Consider the following 11,421-nt stretch of genomic DNA (forward strand, 5'->3'; position numbering starts at 1 on the left):
CAGTTGCATTGTTGTTTCTAATCAAGACTATTTACTAAAAACAAAAAAGATTTAAAAAAAAAACAAACAAAAAAAAAAAACTGTTGCATTACGCTGTTTCTAATCAAGACAATTATTTATTAACAAAAAAAATGAAAAAGGATTTAAAAAAAAACTGTTGCATTATGCTGTTCCTAATCAAGACAATTATTAATTAAAAAAAAAAAAAAAAAAAAAAAAATCAAAAAAAAAATCAAAAAACTGTTGCATTGTTGTTTCTAATCAATGCAATTATTTACTAAAAAAAAAACAAAAAACAGTTGCATTGTTGTTTCTAACCAAGACAATTATTTACTAAAAATAAAAAAGATTAAAAAAAACTGTTGCATTACGTTGTTTCTAATCAAGACAATTATTTATTAACAAAACAAAAAAAAAAAAAAAGGAAAAAAGGATTTCAAAAAACTGTTGCATTATGCTGTTTCTAATCAAGACAATTATTAATTAAAAAAAAAAAAAAAATCGAAAAACTTATGCATTGTTGTTTCTAATCAAGGCAATTATTTACTAAAAAAACAAAACAAAACAAAAAAAAAAAAACTGTTGCATTGTTGTTTCTAATCAAGACAATTATTTACTAAAAAAAGATTAAAAAAAAAAAAAAAAAACCTGTTGCATTACGCTGTTTTTAATCAAGACAATTATTTATTTAAAAAAAAAAAATCAAAAAACTGTTGCATTGTTGTTTCTAATCAAGACAATTATTTACTAAAAAAAAAAAAAGGTGAAAAAACAAAACAAAAACAGTTGCATTGTTGTTTCTAATCAAGACAATTATTTACTAAAAAAAGTTTAAAAAAAGTAAAAAAAAAAAAAAAAAAAACAGTTGCATTGTTGTTTCTAATCTAGACAATTATTTACTAAAAACAAAACAAAACAAACAAACAAACAAACAAAAAAACAGTTGCATTGTTGTTTCTAATTAATACAATTATTTATTTAAAAGAAGAAAAAAAAAAGCCAAAACTTTTACTTTCCTGGGTCTCAGAAACATATCGGAGATCCTTTCATTCTGTATTGTTGCATGACACACTGTTATGTTCTAGCAGGGAGTCTGCAGATGCATGAAGATGTGTACCTTCCTGACCCAGTGACTCACAGATCTTGCAGACTGTAATACCGCAAATGCATGAATGTTGCAAATTTGATGGAAAAATCACTAATTACCCTCAAAACATCAGATCCAGTAATACCAGTAATGAAAATATGACTCATTGTTTTAGACGGTTAATAAAATTGGGAGGAAATGCTGACAGGGAAATTCAGTGTTCTGCTAAAATATCACGTACAACTTCACCTGTACGTGCAAATGTCCAGTGCAGTTGTTTTGCTGACAATCCATCAAACGCATTACCTTGTTTGACAGTGAAACAAAAAAAACTGAACAATGTTGCCACCTGGTGGTAGAGTAGTTTAAAGGGCTCATATTTTGCTAAACCCACTTTTATTAGTCTTTGGTACATTTATTTGTGTATTTGGGGACTCTAATATGAAATATAAAATCAAAAAGTTTGAATTTGAACCCTCCAGGTGCTGCAAAGCTAACTTTATATTAATTCTGGCAAAAATCGAGTGGATTTCTACAACTCGTTTGAATTCCTTTCATGCATGAATTATGAGAACCTTAATCAAGATTTTTTTCCTGAGTGTTTTTATTCCTCTAGGAATAGGCATGAAAAAAAAACAAACAAACAAACAATGCAATTGAATTTTTTTTTATGAATCTATTTTTCATGGAGTTACAAAAATGTCCACTCAGCTGGACACCATGCGTTAAATTTTTAAAGCAAAGAAACATATATTTAAAACCCATCACCATAAAGTAATATACTGTGTGAAAACTATGAAATAAAAACATTTTTAATGCAACTAATCTGATGTTTTCTCACATTTTATCATACTCTCATACTAGTCTTTACTCATTTCATGGAGATTATACATAAAAAACCCAAAAAACTTTTTGTTTAAGAAAATTAGCTGTTGATTTCCACTCAAACATGTTAGTGCAGATCAGGTTTATCAAGAACAGCAAAGTTAAAGTAATGGTCTGAATATCAGTGTAGATTATGCATGAGCATCACTGTGTTGGCTGATATTATAGGAAAGTGAAAATTTTGGGCTTTTTTACATTAAACAGTCATCTTGATTAGAAACTGCATGATGCAACAGTTTTTTCAGATAAATTTTTAAAATCATTTTCATTTGTTTATTTTTTAACGGAATGTCCTTCGCAACAAACAGCATTTTTTTTTAGTAAAACTGGCAAACTTTTGTCCCCTACAGAGGACAAATATGCATTGCTGGGTCTCAGGAGAACATGGAACTAAAACAACTAAACCCATGAACATAGAAGAGAACAGCTGGAGAATAGGTGTCCACTGTAGTGACCATTATGCATGAAAGGGTTAATTTGTCAGGTCTGTAACTAGTGATGTTGCAACATTTGCACATATAAGGTCAAGACTTCCGGTAAATATTTCTCTGAGTACGACATAATTGTTTGTCAGCAGCAGCGGTTGTAGTCCATACTGAAAATATGTCCAAACTTCCAGCTGATTACCTAAAATATCTGAATGGATGTGCCAAATATCTGAACGGATGTGCCATAATTTTCTTCAGTTAAACAGAGAAAAAACTTAAGCAGTCGTTTTCGGACTTAAGGAGGACCATCTTAAAATCAGCATGCAGCTCCAGTCACTTTAAAAACCTCAGACCAGGTCAGGAATCTGGGTGTTGTCATGGATTCAGACCTGAATTTTAAAAACCACATAAAAACAATTACAAAGTCAGCTTACTATCACCTCAAGAATATTTCTAGGATTAAAGGACTGATGTCGCAGCAGGACTTTAAAAAACTTGTCTATGCATTTATCTTTAGTGGAGTTGACTACTGTAACAGTATCTTCTCTGGTCTGCCTAAAAAGTCTATCAGACAACTGCAGCTGATCCAGAATGCTGCTGCTCCAGTCCTCACTAATACAGCTGTATATTGTGACCTGAATGTGCACATAAGCAACATTTACTCATTAGGTTTTGCAAAATAATTCAAACAGAAAGTTTGGTAGTTTACATTTTGTATATTGACAGGAATCTGTGTGACATTTTGAGTCGTTTCAAGTAACATGCGTAAATAAATACTGAAGATTTGGAGGAGTAATGTTTAATCATGTCATTATTTTGTAATCTTAATACGTTATAGTAAAGACACATGAGTAATATTCACTCTTTAGGATTTGCTTTATGATTTAAACAGTAAGTTTGGTTGTTTACGCTTTGTATATTACACATTATTATACATTATACAGAGGCATCCCTGCCTATCTTCAAGAAGCTCCTGAAGACCCAGCTCTTCCAGGAGCACCTCCTGTCCTAGCACTGGCAGACATTCCATTTTAAATATTTTAATGAAGTTCTTCCCAGGCTTATCACAGATTTTCCCAGGATTATCTCTGGACCTGCTGCGGTGGTCCTGCCTCTCTCCTGCCTTCATCATCATCACTCACTTATCCTCAACTGCCTCCATGTGTCTCCCCCTACTCCCCCCTTCTCCCCCTCTCCCCCAGTCTCTGTCTTTATCGCTCTCTCTTTCTCTCTTTCTTTACCCTCTCTCTTTAACCCCAACTGGTCAAGGCAGACGACCATCCTCCAGGTGTCTGGGTCTGCTCCAGGTTTCTGCTGTTAAAGGGAAGTTTTTCCTTCCACTGTCACCAGTCACAAGTGTTTGCTCCTGGAGGATTCTGTTGGGTTTCTGTAAATTGGCTTAGAGTCTGGTTTTGACCAACTCTATATATAAAGTGTCATGAGATAACTTTTTGTTGCGATCTGGCGCTATATAAATAAAATTTGATTGATTGAGTGATTTAATTGGTTTTCCCCTGTAAGTCGCTTTGGAAAAAAAGCGTCTGCCAAATGCATAAACATAAACACATAAACATATTGACAGGAGTCTGTAAGACATTTTGAGTCATTTCAAGTAACATGCGTTTATAAATACGGAAGATTTGGAACAGCAATGTTTTATCTTGTCATTATTTTGTAATTTTAGTATGTTATAATTACAAGAATAAAATTATTTTACTTGTAACTAGAGATTATAGACTGTGTCAAGATGTCTAACATGTTGCAATTGCCAAGAGATATATTCCTACAATACCTATGTCAATTTATGATAAAACGAACTGAAAGAGTAGCAGAAAATATTGAACTTTTGAATCCCCTAATATCTAAACATGTAGGCATCAAAACATTGTAATGGATGTAATTCTAGCATGAATATGCAATATATTCTGTGTTCTATCAGGAATATGCAATATATCACCAGAATAGTTGTCAGACATACATATTTCTTAAAAGTTTATTTGCTGCTATGAAATTTTTTTGCGAAAAGGTTAACTTTAAGACATGCTGTCCTTATATCATATGTCAATTTTATTGTGATAAAGATACAAAAACAAAATGATCATATTTGAAAACTAGAGATTCTAGGCTTTTTTCTGATGTATAATTGCCATGGGATAAATGGCTACAATACCTATGTCAATTTGTGGCAAAAACAAACCACAAGCAGTGGAAAATATCGCGCTTCGGAGTACCCTAAAAGATGACGTCAAAAAATACACTGGGAATGAGTTACTTTAGTGTTACCACTTAATTTCTCATTTAGGACATCACAAAGGTTAAAAAAAAAAACAGGTGACATTTTGTTGTCGGGGGGGTGCATGGTAGGCTATCCTGGCTCCCGGACTATAAGACCAAGAGAGTGGACCACATCAGTCCAGTTCTGAGGTCTCTACACTGGCTCCCTGTCTCTTAGAGAACAGACTTTAAAATTCTCTTGCTGACACACAAATTACTGAATGGTTTAGGCCCAAAATACAAGAGACCTTCTAGTCCAGTATGAACCATCCAGACCACTCAGGTCGACTGGTGCAGGTCTGCTCTGTGTTCCCAAAGTCAGAACTAAACATGGAGAATCAGCGTTCAGTTTCTATGCTCCGTATATGTGGAACAAACTACCAGAAAATATCCGGTCTGCTGAGAGTCTGAGCTCTTTTAAGTCAAGGTTACAGACTCACCTGTTCACTGCTGCCTTTGACTAAAAGGCTTTTAACTTTTTAACTTCTATATTCTCCTTCGAAACTCTGCACTGCAACTTGCTGTTTTTAATCACCTTTTACGGTTCTTTTCTGGTGTTTTAAATCTTTCTTTTTCCCTTGTCGTATTTCAGTGTCCTGTGTGAAGCACCTTGAATTGCCTTGTTGCTGAAATGTGCCATACAAATAAACTTGCCTTGCCTAAAATTTTCAGTTGTTGATTGAAAGGGACAGAGCAGCAGTCAACCACCTGGAGGGGGTGGGGCATGAGAAGTGGTGCATTTGCATTTAAAGGGCCAGGACTCAAATAGACCTTTCCGGTGTCATTATTCAGAAATAGGATTAACTAGAAGCACTCGGAGAGTGCAGACCTCCGCCAAGGCTGATCAGTGGCCCCCCCCATGGGCCCCCCCACCCCCGATCACCACCAAAATTTAATCATTTCTTCCTTATCCCATTTCCAACAAACCCTGAAAATTTCATCCAAATCTGTCCATAACTTTTTGAGTTATGTTGCACACTAACGGACAGACAAACAAACAAACAGACAGACAAACAAACAAACCCTGGCAAAAACATAACCTCCTTGGCAGAGGTAATAAAGATGGACCTGTGGAGTTGAATTAATGTATTCAGACCCTAGCATAGCATTTACAGTTTATGAAGACCACGGGAAAATGTTTTAAAATGTATAATTCCGTTTTTAAAAAGCCAAATATCACTCCTTTAAGACCCACATAGCTATAATGTAGGATGGTAATGAAGATATGATTATAATAGTGTTCAACATCCTACAGTCACTTTCCAAATCAGTAAGACAAACCAAGAACATGCATCATTCTAGTTGTGAAGACACCACACAAAAAGCACAGAGGCAAGAAGGGCCGAGTCCAACAACTGTATTGATGAGAACTGCTAGAACAACATGAAGGCAGGCACCATCACAAGTACAAACAATCAACCAAGAAACATATATTTTTACATATTCACAAAGACTGAAGCAAAAAATGACGACTTAAGCAATCCATGTCAGTTAATGAGTGGTGTACTTTAGAATACATGTACAAGTCAAACGTGGACCCATGCATTAATCTGTACCACAGTTTGGACGTATTACACAGGACTGATGTTTGAAGGTTTTTGATCATTTCATCAAATGGACACAAAACAATGGAATGGCATGAAGTCTAAAAAACTGGTTGTCTTGACTAGAAGATGAATGCATGTATATGTCAGATATCATTTTAGTTGAGCTGGTTTTATTTCTGAACAGGAACACAATTACCTTTACACATCTGATCTGATTCAGAGCATTTAACACTTAACATCTGATTTTACAAAAAAGTGGATTTATTAGTTTATTTGGGTCATACCTAACTTATAATGTTCAACCCTATAGTCACTTAAGATGCAGCCCCGACAACTGTCACTTGGTCCAGTGATGGAAGAGATGTGATTATAATTTAGAAGTCCATCATGTCTCCTCCTTTCATTTTCTTCTCTTGGGACTCTGTCCAGGCTTTGTTGATGGTTCTCTTCATCTCGTCATCTCCCTCAGAGTAGATCTTCTTCAGCATGTTCATCAGGCCTTCACTGGGGTCTGAACTGTCGTCAGTATTTGGTTTGCTGACGAGGAATATTATCAAGTCAGGTTAGGGCATATGTTAACTGATAATTGCACAGTATCTATGCAAACTAATTATTTGAAAGGACAAGTAAGGGGTTCAAAACAAAAAAATCTGCAGGATTTTCTAACTTACTCCTTTTCTTTCGACTGCTTTTCCACCTTTGTTAGGCACTCCCACTTCTCCGTTGTCTGTTTCTTGCACATGACCAGGACCATGTCTGTTTTTATCTGATGAGAAGTAAAGACAATCATATTAGTCATGAAATCAGTGGGAGTTAACCAAAAAAAAAAAAAAGTGCTGGGAGGCAACATAGCATTAAACTCATTTAAGACATCAAGAACAACATGGGGATCTTGCTTAGTTACTGTGGAGATGTAGTGAATTTTGCAGATACAATAACCAAACCATAACTATGTACTGCGTATTTCAGTTTGCAATTTCTAGAACAATTCTATCACAATTCTGCCCCCTAGTGGCCAAATTTCGGGTCTTTTTAATATCAGCTAGTCTTACTGTTGGACTAATCCTGCCATTGAACATCAAAAATCCTCCCCATTACGTCAACGAACAACCTCCAAATGCTGAAAATGGAAGGTTTTGACATGAAATAATTCTGTTTATGTGCCATTTTCTTTTGAAAGGATTTAGTAATTTTTATTCATTAGCCTACACTATTTTACAAAAGCCTTGTTATTACATCCCAACATGACTGTGTAGGGCTTTTGCTACCATTTCTAAGCTGAGGTGCAGCACCAACATCATTCTGGGAAGCACCTGTGTTTATGTGATGTAAAACTCATGTGGAGATATTTAAAACCACACTCTCCTCTGATCTAACAGTTGGTCCCTGGTGGACATTGTTTTTTAAGCTTTTGGATATTGTTTTTTATTTGTTCTATTTTCTCACCAGTGGGACTGAAATAATGTTCCCAAATTATGTGGAATTGTTTATCTTTGAAAAAATGCTTTAAACCAGACAGCACCTAGACCCTCTGAAAGAAAAAAAAAAACAAAAACATTAACCTAAAGAAATACACATGACCCAAACAACTCACTGATTTTAACCCTTAACTCTTAACTCTTAATTTCCAACATGAACAAAGTAAGTCAACAGATCTGTCTATGCAAGATTACCTATCCACGAGTGAACACCACTATCTGTTTTCAAACAGCTTTTAGTGCACAATACATATACGGTACATCATCAAATGGTGGCTACAAGCCCTTTTTCTACCTCAGCTACAAAAGGCAACTAGCGTTTATTTCAAACAGGCTTGTATTGTAGTCCTTCACATCTCTCCACATAACTCTCTGATGCTTCATTCTGATCTGGTCCCATCTGACCTACAATAACTGCATATTGCTTGACACGGTTACTAAAAGGCCAATACTTCCTCCAAACATTTTGAATTAAAACCCTTCTGGTGTTTCACTGCACAGAAACCCTTAATTTCTTAACAGGGTTTTTACAATGACACATTTACAGCAATATTGCAACCAAAAATATCAATCAAAACAACAGCACCGAGTCAGGTTGAAGACTGTCAAACATAATGCACACATATACTGAAATATTCTGTTACATAATGTAGGTGTTGAAAGTAGCAGGATTATATTGCTGAATTTATTAAAGTGATAGAAAATGACCATGTTTTTTTTCCATTTAATTCCTGAGGCAACACTGTATTATCTTGTGTAACAGGTCTAAAATGTAATAGTACATTTCAGCATAATGGAGATTTAGAAATTGATTTAAAGGTAAATTAGCAGCTGTGGGACCTATTCAATTTGTCAGTCCATCACCATCTAATAAATTCATGCCACCCTGCACTGAATAAAGCAAACTATCTTTGAATAGCTTTATTTACCTTTTTATAGCTGTCCTTTTCATCAATTGGATATAAAAGGTTGAGAATGGTCAGCTGGTGGTTCTTCCCATCAAGACTCTTTACCAGTACAGAAAATGACCTGAAACAGATTTCGAGAAAATACTCAGTAAATTATTTGCACCATATGAGTAATACTAAATGCAGGTGTACTCAGTTTGCCATCCTACCTTTCACTGAAGGTGATTTCAACATTTTCCGATGGTATCTTGTGCACATCCTTCAAGGTAATGTAAATTTTTACAAATTTATCCGACTGGTCCCATGCTGTAAAGTAGAAGTAACAGTGTGAGTCACGCTGACACTATATTTATATACAGTACCTTCACAATTAACTCACTCAAAACACTGGCACTATACCATAGTTTGTGATCTTGACTGTATATGCTGATTTGGTCGCTGCTGTTGGGTCTGCCTCTCTCCTGGCCTGTTGCTCCTTTTGTTGCTTTTTGACTGAAAGTTCCTTCTCCACCTTCTTCTGCTCCTGTTTCAGCAGCTCTTGAACTCTCTTTCTCTCTGCTTTCTCCAGTAAGGACCCTAATTCGGACAAGTCTGCCTCCAGCTGGTTGATCTGTGTTGTATAACCAGAAAGGACATGAAAAAAAAAAACTTACTGGTAACTACACAGCCAGTTCCAAAAAGTTTATTTTAAATACTGAAGCTTAATTTTTAAAATTTTATGCAACTGCAAGAAACTATCATTAACTGCGTTGGACCCCATTAACCAGCTCATGATGAATGAATGAATGAAAAATGGTTTAAAGAATTCCCATTTTTTGTCATTCTTTTCAAAGCAGTGAATGGTGTACTTAAACAGGGTGATGGACTGTTACAACAACTAATTCTAAGGGATGTTAAGAGGTGAGGTGAGTTTTTTCTTATTTCTAAATTGCTGAATAACTTCTAGAAATAGTCTCCTGAAAGGGTGTAAATTATATACTTTAAAGGTTTATAAGGATAAAAAAAAAAGAATAAAATGGGAAGAGTTGAAGCAGAAATTGCATAAGCTGCCATGTCCAGACACAAGGAATTGTAACGTTCTGAAAATGCATTCAATCATGCCACTCAATCTGTGGCATGATCAGAATGTGCACAGCTGTAAATAGTATATATAGCTTTTTTTGATTTGTCTTTATTTGGATTTTGCACTTTCTTTTGCTCTTGTGTGCTTTGCTGCTAAAAATCTGGAATTTCCCCTTGTGGGGCTAATAAGAGCATATCTTAACTTATCTTAAGGTCTTCAAAGGAAGACAATGAGGGGCTAACAGGGTTGTGGACTAAACGTCATATGATGAGGGAAAAGGCTATTTCACTGACTATAAATGGGATAAGAGGTAGCTTAACCTCATCATCAACATATTTTGAAATTTATAACCTATACTCTAAGTACATATTGATTAGGTATCATGCACTTAAGGCATGATGACTTTTAATGTAAACATCACTAAAATGGGAAAAAAAAACGTTTGTCAGCTATTGCTATCTTTTTTTTTTGTCAACTATTGTTATGTGTCACTGTCTACGTTTCAAGGATGACGTAATATGGTGTAATAAGAACGTGGCTATATTAAGGAAAATATGAGTAATTAAATATTGGGCACAGAAATATCAATGTATAACAATGACGGACATGTAAAGTCTGTGAATAATCTAAATAAAGCCCATAGTTGTAAATACTTCCTTCTTTACGCGACTTTAGAAAACTAATTAGCATTGACGTTACCTACTGTTAGCTAGCTGTGCTCACATCGCGTGCGTAGAAGAACATTCTGGCAACTTCTGCAATAAGAGTGCCAAGAAAATGTTCAGTGACGTAAATACGCCTAGCTTTGCAACGTTAGCATGAGTTAAAGCTTATATTTTTAAAACTTTTCACATTGCAGGTCACGAAAACGTCACATATTATCTGAAACTACAAAAGAAACTTAGATAAATCGGTGGCTAGCTAAGCGGTGACAGGCTAACACAGACTGAAGTCAGAGGACTCAACAACAGTGATCTACCTGCACTGCAGTGTTTCACAGGATAATATTAACAAACGTCTGCATAAAATGTGCACTGTACCTGCTCGGTTAGATCCATGTTGGCCTTGTGTTGATGAAAGTGAGAGGAGACACGTCTGACTGGCACAGCTCACATCAGGTAGAACCACACTTGAATAACGTTCCTTTCGCCTCCTGTTTCTTCTTCTACGTTTTTTAGTGCGATGTAAGTCTGCCAGTACCGCCATCTACTGGACTAAGTATAGCATTGATAACACTGGGTTACAAAAAAATGTTTTTTGCAAGTTGTCTAGGTTTTTTCAACTGAATTAGGACCATTTTGCACCGCTAAATCCAAAAATGACATCTGCTTTTCTCAATCAGGTCAGGTTTTTTTGCTAATTTGATTTTGAAAAATTTGATCTTCTCACAAAATTGATTACATTTTTGTGACTTTATCAGTTGATTTTTTTATTTACAGGGTGGGGAAGCAAAATTTACAATGAACATTTAGTTGTTGTTTCTCAGCAGGCACTACGTCAATTGTTTTGAAACCAAACATATATTGATGTCATAATCATACCTAACACTATTATCCATACCTTTTCAGAAACTTTTGCCCATATGAGTAATCAGGAAAGCAAACGTCAAAGAGTGTGTGATTTGCTGAATGCACTCGTCACACCAAAGGAGATTTCAAAAATAGTTGGAGTGTCCATAAAGACTGTTTATAATGTAAAGAAGAGAATGACTATGAGCAAAACTATTACGAGAAAGTCTGGAAGATACTATT

At 35.2% G+C, this 11,421-nt stretch overlaps 1 protein-coding gene across 1 annotated transcript; it reads right to left on the reverse strand.

Annotated features, from left to right (window-relative positions):
• Nucleotides 1–6,016: 6,016 nt before the first annotated feature.
• Nucleotides 6,017–10,837, reverse strand: cacybp (calcyclin binding protein). The gene is made up of 6 exons (XM_030161198.1): nucleotides 10,711–10,837; nucleotides 9,007–9,217; nucleotides 8,817–8,913; nucleotides 8,629–8,728; nucleotides 6,893–6,987; nucleotides 6,017–6,758 (listed from the first exon to the last, which is right to left on the reverse strand). The coding sequence occupies exons 1-6, from the start codon at nucleotides 10,726–10,728 to the stop codon at nucleotides 6,596–6,598; spliced, it is 684 nt and encodes a 227-aa protein (XP_030017058.1). The 5' UTR covers nucleotides 10,729–10,837; the 3' UTR covers nucleotides 6,017–6,595.
• Nucleotides 10,838–11,421: the final 584 nt, after the last annotated feature.

This window comes from Sphaeramia orbicularis, chromosome 17 (genome assembly GCF_902148855.1).
Source record: "Sphaeramia orbicularis chromosome 17, fSphaOr1.1, whole genome shotgun sequence".
NCBI lineage: Eukaryota > Metazoa > Chordata > Actinopteri > Kurtiformes > Apogonidae > Sphaeramia > Sphaeramia orbicularis.

Coding starts and splice junctions, on each gene's coding strand:
- cacybp (XM_030161198.1), bottom strand. Junction 8,914..9,006: donor AGTCAAGATCACAAACTATG/GTATAGTGCCAG, acceptor TCTACTTTACAG/CATGGGACCAGTCGGATAAA. Junction 6,759..6,892: donor AAGCAGTCGAAAGAAAAGGA/GTAAGTTAGAAA, acceptor ATTCCTCGTCAG/CAAACCAAATACTGACGACA.